The sequence below is a fragment of the Phaethon aethereus genome (genome assembly GCF_964289735.1).
Source record: "Phaethon aethereus genome assembly, chromosome: 2".
NCBI classification, from domain to species: domain Eukaryota; kingdom Metazoa; phylum Chordata; class Aves; order Phaethontiformes; family Phaethontidae; genus Phaethon; species Phaethon aethereus.
In genome coordinates this window covers 72,786-94,635 of record NC_138582.1, presented here as the reverse complement: position 1 = coordinate 94,635, position 21,850 = coordinate 72,786, and the positions used below count along the sequence as shown (strand labels likewise).

General features: G+C 50.8%; 1 protein-coding gene across 1 annotated transcript in view; it reads left to right on the top strand.

Moving 5' to 3' along the window:
- Positions 1-21,850, top strand: part of HSF1 (heat shock transcription factor 1) — a gene marked incomplete at its 3' end in the record, with an annotated part of 69,793 nt that overhangs the window by 13,016 nt on the left and 34,927 nt on the right. The window contains exons 2-4 of the mRNA XM_082014555.1: positions 6,261-6,369; positions 13,450-13,586; positions 15,452-15,576. Coding sequence (XP_081870681.1) covers positions 6,261-6,369; positions 13,450-13,586; positions 15,452-15,576 — 371 coding nt within the window. The remainder of the gene's footprint in view (positions 1-6,260; positions 6,370-13,449; positions 13,587-15,451; positions 15,577-21,850) is intronic.

The following is a 21,850-nucleotide window of genomic DNA, read 5'->3' as shown; positions in this document are numbered from 1 at the left end:
GCTAGTCTCACAAATTTGAGCATGAAGTTTTTAACAAGAAACATTAATATTGTCATCTCATTTTTTTTTAATTTGCCAGAGTTAATCAGCTTTCATTTCGTAAAGATGTCATTTTCTGCTGTGACTTCACAGGACTCCAGTAACATTACTTGGGGTTTTTATGCCAAGTCATGGTTTTGCTGCTCTCTCTCCCATCTGGATGACTTTGCTGCGCAGTGACGATCACGCCATGGGGATCGGTATTTCCATTTGCAAAATAGGTCTGGCATGTCAGATGTTGGGAAATAGTACTGAACCTTTTATTGGTTGCTCTAAAGTCAATATTTTCCTGGATTTTCCTGCTTATTTCACAGACTTAAGTCTCTTATGAACTACATGTCCAAATATGTAGAAGATCTTAAGTTATACTTTAGAAATGAGATTTTCTTTCTGCCTTGATGCAGTGGTAAGTGACGCAGATTGTGCAGTGCCGTGAGCCGAAGCCAGCTTAGTGTTGGGCTTCAGAGCGATCGTGGTTATCGGAGCTTCCCGCTCACCTGGGCATGACTGCAGCATTTTTATTAAACTTTCTGAATTTGTGTTATTTGGAGGGGGGGGAATGAAAAATCGTGTTCAGCAGGACATTAATCAGAAATAATGACTATTTAAAATCACTTTTCCAGTTCTTTAGAAGTTCTGAAACTCGGGCCTGCCTACTGATGATGATAGGTGGAGAACCGTTGGCCCCTGTTATTTCTGGCCCGTTACCTGCGGAGGGGCTGGAGGATGTGGCTAGTGACAGGGCAGAGCGCGAAGAGATTCCGCAAATTGGTTTGACTGGGGAGGAGGGAACGCCTGCAAGTACTTAAATGCCTACTGGTCCAGTGTCTTTAAGTTCCACGTACAGCGCAGAGCGTGGGACGGCAGAAGCAAGCTGGTCAGGATTGTCAGCTGGAGGAGACGGCAGCATTTCAGTAGCTGGTTTGTGGACGGATGGCTGTGCTGAACGCTGCTGCTCGCCGCTGCTGTGCCCGACCGTTCCTGACGGATTCACTTGAAGGTGGTAAAGAGGAAAACTTGACTGTTCAGAGAGAGGCAGCAAGAACAGGCGTGCTGAAAGATTACTCTGGGCGTTCAGTTCATCGTTGTAGATGGCAAATAACATGGTCTGGCGGATGCCGCGCGCCCACCAAAGCCGCTCAATCGCTCCCTCCTCAGCTGGGCCGGGGAAAGAAAATATAATGAAAAGCTCGTGGGTTGAGATAAGGACAGGGAGAGATCAGTCAGCAATTACCGTCACCGGCAAAACTTACCCCAGAGCCGCTGCCACTATTGCTGATGGGCTCGGCCGTAGCCGGCGGTGGGTCCGTCTCGGAGCCGCTGGCACTGGCTCTGTCGGACATGGGGGAAGCTTCTGGCAGCCTCTCACAGAAGCCGCCCCTGCAGCCCCTCGCTACCAAACCCTTGTCGTGCAAACCCAGTACAGGAGCAGAAGGTACAGAGGAAAGCTTTGGTGTGAAACCTCTGGAACTGTAGGACGGTCTCAGGAGCAGGAGGGGCTGGGAGTGTTCAGGGCAGCTCTGGGGCCGGGGGCTCGCGACGCCTCTGAAGGGAGGGCTGCAAAGGCGTCTTACCTTGTGGACAACTTTCATGTTTTCAGGTTCATGGCTCTGGTCGTAACTGGATGTGAAAAGACTTACAGCCTTCGTCCTCAGGCCAGTTCCGTGGTTTTTGGCCCCTCAATCTTCAGTGCCATCACGAAAGTTTGAGCCGTTTATTGCATTATGGAACTACCGTTACTTCTGTAAACAGAGTGAAAAGGTGCTTGCTAAACACAAGAGCCCTTCTGCAGTCTTAATTCTGAAAAGGTCATTGAGGGTTTCTGTTAAACGTCCTGCTACAAAGCACGTCTAGGCCACAGGGAGAGAAGCTGTGCGTGTGTAGTGGCTTTTAAACGCCGCCTGGACTAGGAAGGAGACTCTTCTACGCCAAGCCTAAACTCGGCCGCTTTCCCTAATCAACGGACTGTTCTTCCCCAGCATCAGTTTCAGGAAATCCTTTTTTGTCCGCCACAAGAATAAATGGTGTCCGAAGCCCGCGAGGCTTTGCAGGAGAAGGGGCGGATCAGAAGGGTGCCCGTGCAGATGTGGAGGCCCCGAGTGTGCAGTGGGTGGTCAGAGCCCGTCGAGACTAGGAGCCAGTATGGTGCTGGCCAACACGTTCCAAACGACTGGTGTTACCCGAGTCGTTTTGACTTCGTGTTGTCCCCCTCTTTGGGAGAGCTGAAGCTTCTGACAAAACAGCCTGATCTGTGCTGAGACGCTTGACGCTGTCCGAACCAGACTTGGAACATGTCACGATAAAAGTATTCCAAAGTTACGCAAGATAAGCCGTATTTCACTCTCTGCCATAACTTCTGCGCCGCCCTGTGAAGAGGCCAGCCTGCATTGTGTCTTCCCTTTCAGCAGACCCCGAGAACGGCTGGGAAACAGTCCAGCCGCTGCGCTGGCCCCCGGGGTCACGCCGTTCACACCGAGCGTGGCTCCCGTGCGCCAAGAGAGCAGGTGTCAAACAGAGGAATTTCAGCTCGGGGGGGACTTCTTCCAGTCCAGGGAGCCCAGACCCCTGCGTTCGCATCCCCCAACAGCGAGGGAGGAGTGGGATTTAGAACAGGAGCCCCCTCGGCCCCGTTCCGCAGCATAAGCGGTCACCCCGAGAAAGATGCTTAACTTCATTTGTATAAACTGTTTGATTTTTCAGGAGAGCATTAATGACTAACTAGTCTGACCCTGATGGTTTGAAGTGCTGTGGAAATGATTCTGAAGAGGAGCGTAACCAAAGCCGCAGATAGTAAATGGAAGTGGGATGAAATGTGACATAGCTTTCCCGAAAATTGATTGTTCCTCCTCACCTCTCCTCTGGACATGACGTCCTTTTTTTGGATAAGGGAGCTGGGGGAGATCTAATGTGTCTGGACTTCTTCAAAGCGTTTGATACTGTGCCACATGGAAAATCATAAGCGAAAGTGGAGATGAGGATTAGTATGAGAATTGTGGGGGAGGGACTGGCTAAAGCGGAGACAATGGTTTTTGGAGGGTCGCTCCAGTCTGGAGAGAGGTCGTGGCAGAGCTGCTCGAAGATCAAGTCTTGGAATGGTCTTTTTGAATGTGGTTTTTTGTAACGACTTTGGCACAGAAGGTGTGTTGAGAAAATTTTCACAAAACACTGTCGGGCTTTGTTAACACAGCAAAGGTTTGGGATGCCGCGCAGAAGAAACGAGCCGACCTCGGGAACTGGACTAAGAGAAATGAGGCAGAATTTGGTTAACGCCTGTGGAGGGTTGATTTAGTCCTGCCTGTGGAGGGTTGATTTAGTCCTAACTGTGCAAATAATCCTGTCACAGCCGATTTAATTCGGGTTGGTTTCCCTGTAAACTTCTTATGTACCTTAGACTTCTGCCCTTCCAGCTTACTCCTAAGTCTTCTCCCGCTTTGCAGCAGCTCTAAGCAGCGGTAGCCGTGTGCCGACATGTGTGCGTGCCGACATGCGTGCGTGCCACTGGGCGTTGGACTAATGCCAGGAAGGGAGAAGAGCTGGTTAAGCAAAAGGTAGTTGGTGTGAGTGCAAGAGAACGCGCCTAAGCCGGCCACAAACGCTCTGGAAATGGGGAGTATTTCCAACTTGTGGTACAGTGTTAAAAATAGAAATTTTAGGATGAATCTCAAACAACGTTATGAAGGAAATCACCAACGTGGCGCTTCTGACAGCGTTAGATCCCAGGGCTGAGAGTCTGTCTTCAGGTCCCTCTTCCTCGCCCCTTCCTTTGCAGGAACAGGCACTGCGTTGAGACTTGGGTGAAACTCCCTGAAGCTGGTGGATGGAATAGCCATCACCTTATGAAATCGGAGGAGGAGGCTCCATTACGCTTGCTAGTGGCATGGATCCCTGTGGAGTAGCGAAACCTGGGAAGATTCACAGGGCTGGGCAGGAGTGGAGTCAGGAGGGGAAGCGGGTTGGGGGATCTGGACGTAGGTGAAGGGAGTGGAGTATTTTGGATGTGGCGACCTACAGCGAAAGGCTGTAGTGCTGCGGGGTTCACCAAGAAGGCCACCAGCAAACTTGTTTATCTTAGGGGGGCGAAAAAGCAAGAACTCTGGAGTGGAGCAGCTCCAGCAAAACAAAAAACCTTGGAATAGGACTCTGAGATGTTTTCTTTATTGTGGGCTGCCGTCTTCAGGAGATGGCTAGTGTGCGCTTCCTTTCTTCCTTCATTGCCATCTTTCTAATGCATTTTTCTTTTCGCTAGAATCAACCCAGAGTACTCGTAAGTACTGGACGAGGAGTAAAGGACCTTAACGAAAACAAATACTCAAACGCGGGTGAATCCTCTGAAGGAGCAATGAGCATCCATGGACCCAAAAGCCCAAACCGCAAACGTCTAATAAACCCTTACCTGCTTTTGTTATTCGCGGGCAGAATCTTTTACAGTCTGTTTTGAGTGAGTTGGAGTTTTTAATAGTCTAATTCTTTAGGATTAATGCTGCGTTGAATTTTCCCGGTAACTTGAAAAGTAAGACGTGCCTGTCTGAAAATCAGGTCCCGTGGATATTTGGTCTGATACTCTTAAATGAGTTGGGAAGACCTCGGCCTCATCTTTTCCCTGGGGGTCCACGCTGGGACTCGGGGGCTGCCTGCAGGCGCTCGTGGTGTTCAGCTCTAGCCCTGATCTGACAGCACTGAAGTTTGCAGAGCGCTCGTGATTTTGTGCTCGCCTTGTTGCTCAGCACAGTAACGGGCGAGGGGCTCTCTGCCCTTGTGCAGCGTATCCTGGTTTAAGATTGAAGTAGCAGCCCCGGCTTGTGAAGGGGCTTTCACGGAGTCGCTCTTGTGAGCCGGGAGTCCTGCAGACACCATCCCTCTGCTCTCGTGTGGGTGGTCTGGCCCGGCCCGGCCGCTTTTCTTTTGAACTAACGGATCTGATTGCTTCATGGCCACGCAACGACTTGTCGGTACCTTGGCTCTCCTCTGGTGCTCTGCCCGCGCTGCGTGCTGGTGGTACGCGGGATGATGTTAGCAGAAGGATGGATCAGGAGCAGGACTTCATCACGGAAGAAAATCCGACTTGTAAAATGCATTCAAGAGTTCTTGTGTCGCTTTGCCAGAATGAAAATCCCTTCTTCTGCTGTTTTGCAGATACTTATGTTGACAGTGTAATTCCTGCTTAGCGTGCCAGAAAGGTAATAGAAACCATACTTGATAAAATGGCACTGCAGACCTGAAAGCTAAATGGCTGAAATGTGATCTTGACTACCAGTCAAGACAGTTATAATAGTCGAAATAGCTAGCTATTCTTGGCATGCGCTGTTCTCTTGGTGAGAACTCGTTTTCCAAAATCCATCAGCAGAAGTACCTCAGGGTTTAGAAGGGCAGGGACGCTTCCTCCCATCTCCTGCCTTTTCCTCCTTTTTAAATCAACACGTAGAAAATGTTTATCAGTTGCAGTGAAAACTTAAAACTTGGTAAAGTCAGCGTTGCTCTCGCTCGGCCAGCAGCAGCATGTATTGCTTTCAGCTGCTCTGGACCTCGTCTGCCCGGGCACGGTGAGCTGCCTGAGGCTGGCAGGATGCAGAATTCTCTTCACTTGTTTGCAGGTGTTGATGTTTAAAGCCAGGCAAGCCTGGTTGTCTTAATTTGCTCAAAAGATGTAGCTGTGAAAACAAGTTAATTGGGACAAGTTGGGGAATTAATAGATTTGCAGTTGTGCAAATCGAGGTTTAATCTTTCTAGCCCGCTTAACCTCCTGGGTTGTATTTTTAAGGCTCTGGGGACTTGTGAGCTAACAGTTCTTCCACATTAGTAGCTTGATCACAGCTTAAGGAGTTACCAGTTTTCTGCCTGTTCTCGTTATTCTTCTGGGCGGAGTGCAAGGAAATGGGGTTTAGCCCCCGTTGGCCAAGAAGGCTCCTGCGGGTGGTCGCCCTGGCTCAGTTGAGACACGGTGACGTGCTAAACGCGACCTGCATCACGAGCTGAACGATGTAGTTGAGGTCCCTCTGAACTGTATGCAGGGGAGCTTGCGTTGGTCAGATGGTAACAACTTCAACCACAGCTAATAAACTGCCTTCTTGCCTGCAGCGGAGCAACTCCCGGAGGTGGGACCGTTACCGATCTCACCCACAGCGACACAGAATCTGTATTTGTGGAATGAAAAGGCAGGTGGGCTTCTCTCTTGCTGTGTAACGGTGGTTGATAACGTTTCGTTTTGTTTTGTTTTTTGACAGAGTGGAAACAGCTTCCATGTGTTTGACCAAGGCCAATTTGCCAAGGAGGTGCTTCCAAAGTACTTCAAACACAACAACATGGCCAGCTTTGTGCGGCAGCTCAATATGTGTAAGTATCTTCTGGGCAGCTCCGAGCGCAAAGTGTAAAGTTCGACTGGAAATCGGGTTCCCCTCTTCTGCCCAGGTTTAACGTGGGGGTCGTTTCACTGACTTGGGAGTATTTGCTAGCTTTGCAGTCACTCGGATTTTGGGGATCAAGTGGTATTTTTAAGCTTGGCCTCTGCTGAAGGGAGTAGCAACTTCTAAAACTGAAAAATTCTGCTAGATGTAAAGAATTTCAGACTCCCAAACTTCTTTTACCTTGCTATTCCCCGATTATTAGCGCAGGAATTCTGAATGCTTTCCTGGTGTTCTCCCACCATTAACGTTCGCAGCAGTGCTCTGCCATCCTGGGTCATGAAGGAGGAGCTCCTCTGGAATGGTTCCGGTGAGGCCACCGCATGCGACAGCTTCGTTTTCTACTCACTTTCTTGAGGGCGTGTTGCTGCCAGCATCATGAAGAGCAGGCATTGGCTGAACTTGCTTGTCTAAACAGCAATTATTTAAAAAAAACCAACACAGAATCATAGCAGAAGGGAGCTGGAGGGACCTCACAGTCGTTTAGTCCAATCCTCTGCTTCGAGGCAGGATCAACTACCGCTGTGTCGTTTCTGATGACTTTGCATCTAGCCTATATTTTCCAAGCCTCCAGTAATCAAGACTCCGTAAGCTCATCAAGGAGATGCTGTTAGTGTAAGGAGAGCGCAGCGGTGGAGCTGACGGCTGAATGTCTAACCCAGACCTTCCAAGCTACAGCTTAAATCCTCCGCTTCTATCTGCTGTGGATATAAAGAGATTCAGTCCTTTTCCCTTTGCATCAGCTTTTGTGTCTTTGAAAACTTGGTAACTCTCCTCAGTCCTCTCTTCCCGCCCCGCCCCCCCCATTTCCTCCTGCTTCCCCCCTTTTCCACCAAGAGTAAACAGCCTCTTTTTTAATTCTTGTCCTTTATTCCTTTTTCTTTTTTCCTTTTCCTTTAATCATTTGCATTCCTTTCTGGACTGACTTTGTTCCACCTCTTTGCTGAAGTGCAGCAGCCAGCATGGGGTCTATCACCGGTAGAGCAAAAGGAGTAACTCTGGTGTCCTGATACTTTTGTGCAGGCACTGACCTTCTTCTCAGCGGTGGGACACTGACTTTTGTGTCCAGCTCGTGATCCACTGCAGCATTCAGATCACCTTCTGTTCAGCTACTGCCCACCCACTGATTCTCCCTCCCATATTTGCTTGGTTTTATTCCTGCCTCAGAGCTGTGCCTTCTATTTGTCAGGAGGCACTTTCCTTCCTCTTGTCAAAATGGCTCTGAATTGCGGTCAATTCAAAGTCAATTCAACGCACTTGCAGCTCTTGCCAGCTGTGCTCTAGCAGCCAGTTCAGCAAATGTGCTCTGTTCCGTCCTTCACGCCATCGGGGAGGATGCAGTAGGACTGGGCCCACACCTTTGTACTCAGCACTACAATGTTTTTTGCTAACTGCTCCCTAAATACGGCTTTTTCTGTTGGCTTTATGCCCATATTATATCGGTTTCATCTTGCTGGTTTTGCTTCTTTGAGGATGTCCTGCTTCGGATGAGACGTCTGCTGCTTTTCTGTTGCTAAAGCTTGCTAGCCTGTCATGGAAGAAAATTAAATTGGTTCAACCTGACATTTCTTGTCTTCTGGGAGTTTTGTGTTTTGAGGGGTTTTTCACTTACACACCTGAGAAGTGTGGCACCTACTTGCGTAACTCTCCGGGAAGGGTCAAGGGTGCCCAGCGAATTAGGGAATACTCCGTTTCCCCTCACCGTTGAGGAGAGGTACGCTCAAAATACCTAACCCTGCCAGGAGAGCAGGGATGTCATTGAGCGTCCAACCGCTGGATGCCTCCAGAGTATCGCTTGTCGCTGCTTTTCACCTGGCTTGCTGTTCTTTTTTGCCGGAGGACAGGTAGGAGGGCGGGTAGGCGGCTTGGCTCCTGCCGCAGGCAGGGACGGGAGGCCACCCTGCGGAGGGACAGGCTCCTTCGGCAGCTTTGCTTCCCTGCTCAGCATGACCCTTCCCGCTGCGCTTCCCTTGTCTGACTTGCCTTGGGAGGGAGGGGTGGCGGTGCCCCCCAAAGCCGGTGGCTGCAGGTGCCTGTAGTACTTGCAGAGCTTTGGCGTAGCGTCGACCCGAGCGTTGGCTTGTAAAGCCAGGCAAAGGCTGCCTCTCCAGCCGACACTGCTGTAACTGGGGAGTGAGGAGGAGAAAGCGAGCTGTCTGCTCTGTTCCCTCTCGCCGCAGGTGATGCGAAGAGGGCCGGGGGAGTAACAGCATTCCGGCTGTCGGCTCCTCTCAACAGCAGGGATAGAAGAGCTGGAACAGAATTAGGCGATTGGACAAAAGCTCATCGGAGTGATAAGGTGTTCTTTTTTAAAAGGGGGGCAAAAAGACGTAATAAATCTCCAAGGCCAAGCTAAGACAGGGCTGAAACTTCTTTCTGACAACACCTATCCCAAGTGGCTCAACGCTTCTGGAAAAAAAAAGTGTTCTGAGCAGAAATGGGACTAAATTTATTTTCTTTTAAGACCTCGAGAGTTGGGTTCTCCAAAAAAAATTCCTGCCCTCGATCAGACTTTTGGGTCTTTCTGATATGTTCCGTTACACTACCACGATAGCCCGGTGCAGTATTGAGATGATGGAAAGCTAGGCTTCACGTCTTGCACTAGAAATGAGTAAATGTAACTTCCGTATTCAGGTGTTCATAACTTTTCTCCCTATGCTTAACCTGGTTTTTAACATTGATCCTGTTCTTCCCAGCCTGTGTTACAGAGGCTTTGATTTACTTGAATTACAAAAGGGATTTCTTGGCGTATGATGGGTGGCAGTTTGAGAATTTCAGTTTATTTTAAAGTTGTGTGACATGGCGTGTGTTTGTTCAAACTTTAAAATAAATTCAGAGTTTGTCCCTACAGTGCTTGCCCTGTTTGCTTGCGGCAGAGGGATTGCTAAAGGAGACGCAGGACGGAAAAAGGCACCTGAAACGGAAAGTGATTTTCTATGCTTAGTTTTTTGGGATTTGCTTGTTTAGCTCCTAGTACAGCTGTGCAGTTAGCGTTACATTTTTTCGCAAATTGCTTCGTGTTTAGCATAATTGTATTGCCTGTTCACAGGGAAGTTTGATATCCTGGCTGGGTGAACAGGCTGGGAATGTGACAAGTGCCTCTGAGCTAGCTTTCAGGCTGTGGATCCCTGTGCAAAACCTGACTGAGTATCTGAAAAGTCCTGGCAGTCAGGTGAAGTCCCTGGAGACTGGAAAAAGGGAAACATTGCACCCATCCTTAAAAAAGGGAGCAAGGAGGACCCTGGGAACTACTGACCCGTCAGCTTCACCTCTGTGCCTGGCAAGATCATGGAACACATCCTCCTAGAAGCTATGCTAAGGCACACAGAGGACAGGGAGGTGATTCAAGACAGCCATAGCATGGCTTCACCAAGGGCAAGTCCTGCCTGACCAACCTAGTGGCCTTCTAGGATGGAGTGACCACATCAGGGGACAAGGGAAGAGCTACCAATGTCATCTATCTGGACTTCTGTAAGGCCTTTGACACGGTCCCCCACAACATCCTTCCCTCTAACTTGGAGAGAGTTGGATTCGATGGGGGGACTGTTCGGTGGATGAGGAATTGGTTGGATGGTCACACCCAGAGGGTAGTGGTCAATGTCCAGATGGAGATCGGTGACGAGTGGTGTCCCTCAGGGGTCCGTACTGGGACCAGTACAATTTAATATCTTCATCAGTGACACAGACAGTGGGATCGAGAGCACCCGCAGCAAGTTTGCAGATGACACCAAGCCGAGTGGTGCGGTTGACACGCCTGAGGGATGGGATCCATCCAGAGGGACCTGGACAAGCTTGAGGATTGGGCCCGTGTGAACCTCAGGAGGTTCAACAAGGCCAAGTACAGGGTCCTGCACCGGAGTCGGGGCAACCAGCACAGGCTGGGGATGAAGGGATGGGGGGCAGCCCCATGAAGAAGGACACAGGGGTCCTGTGGGATGAAAAGCTGGACAAGAGCTGGCAACGTGCGCTCGCAGCCCAGAAGCCACCCGTGTCCTGGGCTGCCCCCAAAGCCGCGTGGCCAGCGGGGCGAGGGAGGGGATTCTGCCCCCCTGCCCCGCTCCGGGGAGACCCCCCTGCAGTGCCGCGTCCGGCTCTGGAGCCCTCGGCACAGGAGAGACACGGACCTGCTGGAGCGGGGCCAGAGGAGGCCCCAGTGACGCTCCGAGGGCTGGAACAGCTCTGCTGGGAGGACAGGCTGGGAGAGCTGGGGGGGCTCAGCCTGGAGCAGAGGAGGCTCCGGGGAGACCTTCCTGCAGCTGCCAGGGCTGAGAGGGGCTGGAGAGAAAGGTGGGGACGGGGCTTTTAGCTGGGCCTGTAGCGACAGGACAAGGGGTAACGGTTTTGAACTAAAAAAGGGCAGATTTAGACTAGATCTAAGGCAGAATTTTTTGACCATGAGGGTGGTGAACCCCCGGCCCAGGCTGCCCAGAGAGGTGGTGGATGCCCCGTCCCTGGGAACACCCCAGGTCAGGCTGGACGGGGCTCTGAGCACCCTGCTCTGGTTGGGGCGTCCCTGCCCATGGTGGGGGTTGGACTGGGTGAGCTTTGAAGGTCCCTTCCCACCCAAACCCTTCTGTGATTCTATGTGCTGGTCACCTTTCTGGGCTCCCCGCGGGCCAGGGCAGTAACCTGCTGCGAGCGCAGCGGTGGGTTTGTGTCTAGGGACACCTCTCCTGTTCAGCTGCTGTCTCGGGTTGGTCCCTTCAGTGCTCAGATCGAGGAGTGTCCAAAGCTTTTGCTGTTCGGGCTGCGTGCCTCCGTGCTGCTGGTTCCCCCTCCGCTACTGATCAAGCAATATTCTTTTTCTCCGTGCTCCCCCTTCCCGCTTTTCCAAACTTGCACTGCTTAATCCTCCTCTCACCCTTTGGGTGCGCAAGGGAATCGAGAGCTGCCCGGCCGTGCGCGTGCTTCGGGATCGATGGGTGCGTTTGTGGCTGCGCTGTCCCGCCCGCTCGCAGGAGCGTTCTGGGATTATCCCAGAGACGCTGCTTCACGGCGGTCTGCTCGGCTTCCTCCCCGCGCGCGAGATCTGCAGTTACGCTTTGGCCGCGGGGTCCTGCGATGGGCAGCGGCATAAAGGGTGCCTTTCATACGCCTCTCACGTGGAGGTGCTATCAGGGATTATCGTTAATGCTCCAGATGTGGGCTGCAGGGAGCATTCCAATGTTATTAGAAAGGATGACGTTTTCATTACCTTTCAACACCAGCTCTTTGAATTGCTGTGGGGCACATTCTGTGCTTCGTGACCGGGGCCTTTAGTTTTTAAGGATCACTTGAATAACCGAAAACTGGCTAAAATCTCTACAATAATGTGTAATTTCTCTAAATCGCTTTCTGCTGCAAGTGCAGGAAGCTTTTTTTTTTTTTTTTTTTTTTACCGCAGCTGTGGTCTGAGCAACTTAAATAACACTCTGGGTTTATCCTAGCGGTTTACAGAAGTGCCGAGATCCAAAAATACTTCGATGAGCTACACTCTGTTCCGGAGTGGCTTTTAGGTGTTTTAAGTACATCTGAAGACTTTGGTGCGTAACTTCTGCCTGAACCGTTGGGGAAGCGCTTTCCAGCGTGCCGTCCTCCCCCTTCCCCACGCAGCAGGGGACTCGCGCCGTCGCCCTCGCCGGGAGGTCGTGTCGCCGCGGAAGCGGTGCCTGTTGCTCTATTCCGGGGACTCGTTTGGGGCCAGGATGTTTTTAATCATCTCTTATCAGAATAAGAAAAACAACGTGGATTTCAGTTTCTTAAGGTGGAGCAGACTGGTTAAAAAAATAATTTTAAGCTTTAGCATTAAGGTGAGTAGATGGTTCGCGGGAACGTCTGCTTCAGGACTACTAACCCCCTTTGCAGAGAACGGCAGAGAGTGCCAGTTCTTGGTAGTGTTGTGCAGCTCACCGAAGGAGCAGCTCTCTGGGAAGGCCCTGAAGCCCTCGGGAAGTCGTTTATTTACCTTCTGTGCCTTTGCTGACCAGAAAGCTGCTCCTCATTTCCAGGTGAAGGATCAGGGTGCCTGCGGTGCCCTGCAGCGTGCGAGTGTGCTATAGGTGTGCCGGCTGCGGCAGCCTGCCTCACGGGCTGGTGGGGTGAGGCGGCACGTGCTGCAGCCAGAAGGCACCGACATGGAGAACGGAGAGGCTTGGGGGTTCGGTCAGATGCAGTAAAAACGCATCTCCCGTTGCGTGTGGATGGGCGCCTGCGTGGTTTGGTCTCCGCAGCGGTCCTGCTTTCATTCGTTCGTGAGATGGGAGGCAGCGGTGCTTTCTCTGCATCACGTATGTGGCCGAGTACATGACTCATTGCTCTCAGAAACCATTTCATTCCCTGAATAAATAAAACATAAGCCCCCGGGATTGCCTGGAGCATGTGCTAAACGTTTGAGTCTCCTTTTGTTGGCGTTTTTGAAAAGCGTTTTGTTGAAATAGATGCCTTTCCCTACCTTGCTCTGCGCTGAAGAGGCAAGGCAAGATGCTGTTTACTCCTGTACCAGGACAGTTCCCTGGGAACGAGGGGCTTTTGTTGGGAAATGGTGGGGTCAGCTGGAGCCTCTTCGTTTAGTTCCAGTAATTTCAGCCTTTCTTCTTGCTGACCCACGCCATCAGCCCGACATCGGCATAACATGGTTTTCCGAGAGCAGCAAAGGGTGTTTTTCAAATTGATTCTAGGATGTGGAAGTGGATCCCGTCTCCCCAGCCATCTGTGCCGAGCTGCCGCTGAAGGCAGGTAGCCGAGCGGCTCGGCTCTGCTCGCCGGGGGAGGATGTGGTGGCTGGAGGGGACTCGTTCCACTTGCGGTTCGGACTGTATGGAGAGGATCAGCACAAGCCTCTCTCCCAGTGTCTGTCAGCGGAAGGTGCCTCCCTGCACCTGGCATTTTTAGGGTATCGGTTGGAAAGGAATGCCACAGTGACGGAGCACGGGGTGTTGAAGCAAACCAGGGTAACGTGTGCTAGTTTCTGCTTTCTCAAGGTCACATTTAGCCTGTTAAGCTTTTCTCCAATCGTCTACCCTTTGATTTTCAGATGGCTTTCGAAAGGTTGTCCACATTGAGCAGGGAGGATTGGTGAAGCCAGAGAAAGATGATACTGAATTCCAGCATCCGTACTTCATCCGAGGCCAGGAACATCTCCTGGAGAACATCAAGAGGAAAGTAACCAGCGTAAGTTTATACGACAGACCTTGCTCTAGATTAACTGTTTACAAACAGAGGATTAATCTGAAAAGCAGCAGCGTGCTCTAAGGGTCGACGGGCGCCGGCGCCACTGGTTACTGTTCTGCGCCGGCAGTGCTTCTTGCTGCCCCCGCCCTCTCACCCGCGTACACGCTGCAGTGCCGTCCTGCTAGTCAAGCCGGCTTCGGGTCCTTGGTACCAGTCCCTCTTGTTCGTGGGTCTTTTTCTCGGTGTTTTCAGCATTAGGGTCTTTATGGCACTGCTTGAGACTCCCCCTCTCTCCCACACCACCCACAGAAAACAGCCAGCACTCTGGCCTTGCAAACCGAGTCGTTTCCGAGTTCAGTAAAAAGCGTCGCTACGTTTTTCCTGGTTTGCTGAACAAGTAGCATCTGTTTGAGTTTAGCTTGATGGAGGGAAGTTTGCTGTGTCCTCTGGAGAGATGGAAGAGCAATTGTACCTTTCAGTAGGAGGGAGAGTGATCACCGGCTGAGCTGCAGTCTTTACTTTAAATGCTTCAAGAAATGAAAAATGCGTACGCGCGCAGACGCGCGAAGATACGTTGGATGTAGTAGTGGAAGGAGGAAAAGGAAGGATAAGATACCTGAATGATTTTAAATGTGTTTAACCTCCGGTGTATCCCAACTACAAATTTACGCGTTTTCCCCTTAAACGCACAGATGTGCTTTACAGCTGCCCCCAGTTCTTGAACGCAGAATTGCAGTACATGTGCTGAAGACGTGGTATAGCAGCAGTTGGTATCAGGAGTTCCAAAAAGGCTTATGAACTTTCCAGGCTAATTTATTAGTCCTGAAGTGTGGGCTGGAGAAGCGTGTTTTTGTCATTCTTTTCCAAATACTAATCAAAGCAACGTGTAGAGAGAGTAGCTCACTCCTCTGCCTATCCCAGGGCGCTCTCAAATAACCGTAAGTGCCATTTTCACTGAGGCATTTAGTTCCTCTAGACATTTTCACAGTGGACAAACGCGTTAGAAGGATGTAAAGAGATCTTAAAGATATATGACCTGCTGGCAAGTGAAGTGGAGAGAAGCTGCTATTGAATAGGTGAGATGTGTTAACCCCTATAACGGTTGGCAGATTGATAGACTTCTCACGTGGTACAGCTCTTGTGAAACATGCCTAGGTGTCATTTCTCGTGAGTATTTCATCAGAAAAATAAAATCATCTGCTCAGAATCTTCTCCTCAGCTGCTTTAACGCTTGTAGTGGAAATGATGAGGATGTCGAGTGACCGGCTGCTGCTCAGGGATCTCTGGAAGAGGCTTACCGTTCCGCCTGCAGGCCTCTCTGCTGCAGTGAGCTCATCTGCCCTTTTTCTCCCGATCTTCTTTCTCAAACCAGCTAATGACTTTCTTAATTGCTAAGACCGATATTCAGTTCACTGCACGCAGCAGAGGCTTTTGACAGTGTGCGAGAAGAATGTTTGTTTCCTGTCGTCAGTGCAAATCTGCTCCCTGGTCTTTGTGGCTGCCAAGTTTTAGTTTCAGGATCGTCGTAGATGATAACGCCTTGGGCCGTTGCCTGTCTGAAGGTTTGCGTAGGCAAATGGCTCTTGTGCAGGCCTTCAGTTTCACCTGAGCGCTGTATTTCTGATCCAAAAAGATATTTAGTTTTTTAGGCTGTGACAGAATTCGATGCTTTCAAATAGCAATATGCTTGCAGAAAACTGGCTTTGCAGACAGCTGGTTTTAGTCCCTTGACACAATGCACTCAGGTGTGAATGCAGCAGTTGGTCTAGAGAGGGGAGATGAATTATTTGCAGTATCAACTTTGAAGCTTAAATAACTGTTTTGCGGGAAGGAAACATCACTGACATCTTCCTTTCTGTCTCCAGGTATCCAGTATAAAGAATGAGGATATAAAGGTTCGGCAAGACAATGTAACCAAGTTACTGACTGACATCCAGGTGATGAAAGGAAAGCAGGAGAACATGGACTCCAAGCTGATAGCCATGAAGCAGTATGTATGTGGGGAGGGGGTGGCAGAAAATGCAGGAGAGTTTGCCCAGTGATTTCTTGCCTGAACACGCTGTTTTTGAGACCTTATCTGAGAGAAGGCTGGCTGCCGCTTGCTTGCTCTCTGTTCCACCTTCCAGTTGTCTCGGAGTGTAGCCTGGGCTTTAAGAGGCTTTCTGCGTAGGGCAAGAAGGGGGTGGTGGAGGGGCCTTTTGATCACGATTAAGACCTGTTAAAGACCTGGTGTCACAGCACGCAGACCCGTGACCCCAAACGCAGCGTAAAGCTTCTTTGGCGTGCAGCTCTGCTTTGAGGCAGCGGTTGGAAAGGCCGAGAAGACGTCGGGAACTTCTTTCCCTGCCGCGGGGGTTACAGTCTGAAACCTCAGTCAATGCATGGTGCTGGGTTTTCCCTTGTGATTTTTCTTTTTTTTTCCCCCTCCCGCAAAGCACAACTATTCTGTCTTGTCTTACGCTACGCCAGGGTAATGAAGTCATTTGGGATGACGTCTGCTGTCCTTCTGTTCTAATACTATATTCTTACTCCAGGCTCTTGACTTCTTACTCGCACCCAGTTAAATTCTTGCTGGCTACGGCTCACACAGTATTTGCTGTTGGGGTGGGGGGCAAAAGGGGTGATCTTGAGTCCCACTAATTACTACTGCCTTACCTTTAGAGACGATCAGGGCACTGTTGCTCACCCTTGTGTGACTTCTTCCCGTGGTGGTCATACAGAAGAACTTAATTAATGTCACCTAATCAGAATCTTTAAGTAGTGCACCGGGAACTGGCTGCCCTCCCAGATAGCAGGGTCTGTGTGTCATCTGCCAGTTGTAAGACTTGCACTGAGATTCTTAAAGTTGCCTTGAAGTTGAGATACCTCTTGAGGCCAATGAATACAGGGGTGTGGGTGTCTGATGCTTAGGCACCGCTATAAATCCTGATTTAGAGTTTTTCTGGTTGGTTTTTTCCGCTTGGTTTTTTCCGCTTGTTTACCTCTCCACAAAGTGGATTGAATCGTACATCAGTGAAGTTTATTTCATGCCTAGCTTCTTCGTCTCTGCCACCTTTTCTAAGGAATTTGGTTCTGGGTCTTGCGTAAAATGGAGCAAGCAGCCCGCCATTCTTGCTGGATTAAGCAGGAAAGGAGGGTGGGGGGTTTTGAAGGGATAGTTTCACAGTGGAAAAATATTTCCTCCACACTGTGTTCCAAAACCTCCCTTTTCTTGGATTTCATTACTCTGTCTTGTGCTTGCAGATCACTGCTCTAGCACCTCTGGTGTTCATGGGAGGGGAGAGAGCCTGCTTCGTCTCCAAGGTCATTCTAGATGATTCTCTTCATCTTCTATTTGCCCCAGGTATGAGCGCCCAGCCTTACATCTAGGCTGTGCTTCTCCTCAGGCTCTTTGCAAGGGGGTTAAGAGAAGTAGATTGTCCCTCTGACCTGTTGGTAAGTGGCGGCAGGTAAAAGGTTTGTGCAGCATTAGCCATATTGCAGTTTCATGGGTCTATGGACAGTGGAGGCGGCTCTTTCTGTTTTCCCCTTTGAGTGAGCTGACTTGCCTAGAATGGCTTTGAATGAAAAACTCCTGTGCAGCCAGGCTTGGAGGACCCAGAAGCTGCCGTAACGAAGCACGCTCAACGCGCTTGTAGCCAGCTGCCCTCCTTTCCCAAAAACCGAACCAACACGAAATCTTCATCAGTCCTGCAGCAGCTGTACAAGTCGTATCAGGTACCGTTAGTGATGAACCCACTGTTAGCTCCACAACAGGATAAACATGCGTGTCCCTGGATTGGAAGGCGCTTTTCCCACTTTCCTGGAAAAGCAGTCGGCTGCCTAAAACAACCAGTTTGCCACTTGCTGTGATGCATCGTGCCTTCTGGCAGCTCTAGTCCCAGCCGGTACCACAAGTTCGCGTGGGAGGCTTCTGCTTTTGCACGTTTGTTTTTTGTCTGCTGCAGGAGGAATAAGCAGCACCACGAGCCGACTTTAAACCCCGCTGCCAGTCTCGTGGTGCCGGCACGTGGTGCTCATCTAAATTTCCGTGGCTTTTGCAGTCCTGTGGCATGTTTTGAGATTAAGTGTCTAGGCTTGTACCCCTGTATTAAGGTTGAGAGCATTCACAAATGCATCATAGGTCTCTCGGCTGCATGCTGGCTGCCCCGCTGGCTCTTGCGAAAGCGAGCATTAGCATTATTAATTATAAATGGTCTGTAAACCACTAGGTGGAGTGCCGACAGCAGTGCTTTGAGCTCTGCTAATAGCAGAGAACTGACAACCTCTCTCAAAGCAGAGAAGCTTCCCCCCTGCTTTCAGGAAGATAGTTATTGACCAATTAATAAAAAATGTGTTTTGTGCTTTTTTTGAAAGCTTACCGGGTAAACAGGCTCCTGTAAGACAACCAAAATTAAACGATTTGTGTGAACTACGAGTGTCGTGCAACGGCCTGTTAGCAGGTCTTTGTCTTTAGACGATGCCTGGATGAAGCAGCAAAGCAGCCCCCAAAACGGCTGCCGCACCCGTGCTCCCGCTCCGTGCCGCCCCGTGGCTCTGGCGCTCTGCCGCGAGAGCTGGTTTGATTGCCAGCACGACGCCAAACGTCCTGTGGAGAGAGCCGGGGCCTGGAGAGCGCGGCCGGCGCAGCAGCAGGTCTGGGAGCACGGGAGCAGGGCGACGGGACCTGCCGCGCCGAGCCGCGGAGGGGTTGTACAGGCGCTGGGCTGGGACATCCGGCTGCAAGCTCTCCCTAGCTTGAAAGAGCATCACAGCCTCTTCGTGGCTGAATATATTCCGGTCTTCTGGCTACTTCTCCATCCTTCACAGCCATTCGTAACTGGTGTTTTCGATCTTCTGCAGGTTCTCCGTACCTCTCAGTGAAGACAGCTTTTGGGCCTGCATTTCATTACCTTTAATTTTTCCCGTCTCCGTTATTCGTACCGGATCCCTGTACTTGGGTTGCTGTTCCTTTTCCGGAGGGCGGAGCTCGCAAGCCATTTTTCGTGTCCTCATTTTCTCAGGAACTTGTGGTTAAAAATTCTCTTCTTGCTTCTTGAATAATAACACATCCAGTTATGAACACATCCGACTAACTTAAGGTTAGTCGTCTTAGTTCTGGATCTGTGCTGTGCTTCAAAGCATCAGCTGGTTCATCCTATCATTGCCGCTTGTTTTCTTGACAAGTTTTTTAAATGTTCTTGAGGGCCTGCTGGTTTACATCATGTTGCATCTCTACAGTAGGGCTATTCCAGGTTCTTCTCCTTCCCCTTCACCGCACCAGCGTCGACGGTCAGCACCCGCTGCCTCTAGCGCCTGCGCAGCCGCTATCGTTTCGTAGATGAAATGGTGTGTATCAACACCCGCAGCCTGTGCCTGGGTGCTGCCGCTTCTCGGCGAGCCGCTACGGTGACGGGCGGAATCCCGTTGGATTTCTGCCTTAACCGCACCGCAAAGTGCGCAGAGGTCTTTGTTGCAAATTCGGTGGGAGTAACAGCTTTTAATCCCCCAGCGTGGAGGCTTGAAATACGTTGATGGCTCTATAGAGGAGCCCTTCGTATCGGCACGAGATGGAAGAGCCTTCAGTCGTGATGCAGAGCGTCCAGACAGCCCTGCTGCTTCGTCGGCCGTTAATGCAGACAGACGACCGCTGGCTATTGCTGTGCAGCCACCGGCGCGCGGGGGAGTTGGGGAAAAAAGCCCCGTTCACACTGCAAGAGGCTCGGACTCGGTGAGGAGGAGGCCAGCTGCCAAAGAAACTCTGGGGCGTCTTGGTCTTTGCGGGAGAAGCTTAGTAACGGTGACCTCCTGAAGTTTTTCTGCACAGAAATATACAGCATGGTTCAAACCTCCTTGCGTGGGTCTTCCACACCTTAACTTCTAGAAAGAACCCCCAAGCGTTCAAACGCCGGGGTGGATTACCTGAAGTTATTTGTGTGAAGTGAACTTCAGCTGCAGGTCTGGGTTTTTTCCTGCTGTGAGTTAGAAGCAGGTTAGTTTTGCTGTGAAAACCAGCATGTTTTTGCTTGGGTCAGTGCAAGATCACTACGAAGGAGGGGCGGTAGCTCTGCAGGTGAGCTCGCAACAGGACCAAACCCTCCTGCGTTCATTCTGTCCTGATAGTCACGGTTATACATGGGGGGTCTCAGCTAACTGTTGGCTTTCCGGAGATGGAGTCAGACCACAACCGGAGGAGCGTGTCAGCGTCTCGTATCAGCAGTGTAGGAGTGCTGAATCATTGAGCAAACTTCGGGAACAGAAACACCGATGACCAAAACAATAGAAAACTTTCTGAGTAATGAGTGACTGCAGGAGCTCAGCCTGGAACGGGAGGTGGTCGAATGCTGAGGTGCCCCTCTGGAGGTAACTCCAGCCTGGGGAACGGTAGCTGGGTCTTTTTCATGCAGTAACAGAGGTGAAAATAGATAAAACTAGACGAGCAAGCAACAAGGTGCTCCGAAGTAAAAAGACGTATCTGAGCGATGCATGGAAGGCTGTGGTTGATTTCTTCACCGCTAGAAGTGCGAGTTGAAGATTCTCCATTTCAGCCGCAGCTGTTGGACCTGAAGCAGGAATGAACGCGCGCGTGCTTGCGGCTCGGGCTTTACAGAGCGGGTGATCGCGGTGTCCTGGGGGTGGTTCTGGCTTGAAAATCCGTTGCCACAAAGTATGCTCTGGAAAAATTTTCGTGTCTGGTGTCTTTGTAGTGCTCTTCCCCTTCTCCCTTGCCGATAGGCCTGTCTCCATCTTACAAATTTTTGAGGAATCCAGTTCCAAGACTTTTTCCCCTTGAACAGGGCATGCTGGTAGGCACTAACATGAGCTGACCGTGAATGTGACCTTGTTCTCCATGTTGAACTTGGATCTGAGTAGACTTGCTCTGCTGTGGAGGAGACCTGCAGTTCAGCCACAGCGTGGGAGTCACTCCTGTGCTATCCACAGAATCACTAAGGTTGGAAAGGACCTTCAAGATCATCAAGTCCAACCATTAATCCAGCGCCACCATGTCCCCTAAACCATGTCCTGAAGTGCCACATCCACACGTTTTTTGAACACTTCCAGAGATGGCGACTCCACCACCTCCCTGGGCAGCCTGTGCCAATGCTTGACCACCCTCTCAGTGAAGAAATTTTTCCTAATATCCAATCTAAACCTCCCCTGGCGCAACTTGAGGCCATTTCCTCTTGTCCTATCACTAGTTACTTGGGAGAAGAGACCGACACCCTCATCGCCACAACCCCCTTTCAGGTAGTTGTAGAGAGCGATAAGGTCTCCTCTCAGCCTCCTCTTCTCCAGACTGAACACCCCCAATTCCCTCAGCTGCTCCCCATAAGATTTGTGCTCCAGACCCCTCCCCAGCTTCGTTGCCCTTCTCTGGACACACTCCAGCACCTCAGCATCCTTCTTGTAGTGAGGGGCCCAAAACTGAACACAGGATTCGAGGTGCGGCCTCACCAGTGCCGAGTACAGGGGCACGATCCCTGCCCGGCTCCTGCTGGCCACACTAGTGCTGATACCGGCCAGGACGCTGTTGGCCTTCTTGGCCACCTGGGCACGCTGGGTTCGGCGCACAGACCCCCGTGGAAGCGGGGTGTAGTTCCCGTCCCGTGGGCGGCAGCTGAAGGAGGGTCGGCAGCGCAGCCACTCTTCATCTGCTTGGTCAGACTGCTCCGGCAAGGGCTCTGGCGTCTGGCGCAGGCCGCCTCGTGCATCTAGCGAGGGTCTCTGCACCGTTACGGTGGGCAATTATAGCCGGTGTCTGTTCCCCGAAACGGTGACGGTCGTCTCCAAAGGCGTGAGGGTGCCAGAAGCATAAAGCTATTTCTTAGTGCCTGAAACGCTCCATTCTTAATTACAGTTTTTTTCTGTCTAAAGGTGTATTTTGAACTGGGGGAAGGGGGTTCACGTTAGCTAAGCGTACCAGGTGTAATTTATATTAAGCTGTTTTGTTGGCACAAAAAAAAGTTTACGGTCACGGCCTGTCTTCTGTTGAAGTAAGATCTTTGGAGCATATTGAAAATGCATAAGGGCTGAAGCTAGTAGAGGGAAAGCTGTTCTGGGGGTTTTCACTGGCCTGAACTGGAGATCATCTTTGGCACATCCAATATAACGCTCGCAGTAAATGTCTTTTTATTGCCCAGCTGCGAACAGACCTTCTCGAATCTTCTCATATTGGCTCAGCTCAAGAAGCCGGCCTGAAAGACGAAGAGATGCAGTCAAACGCGTCTCCGCGGTCACGTAACGGTGCGCGTCTGGATAATTCGCTGTCAGTCTCCAGCACTGGC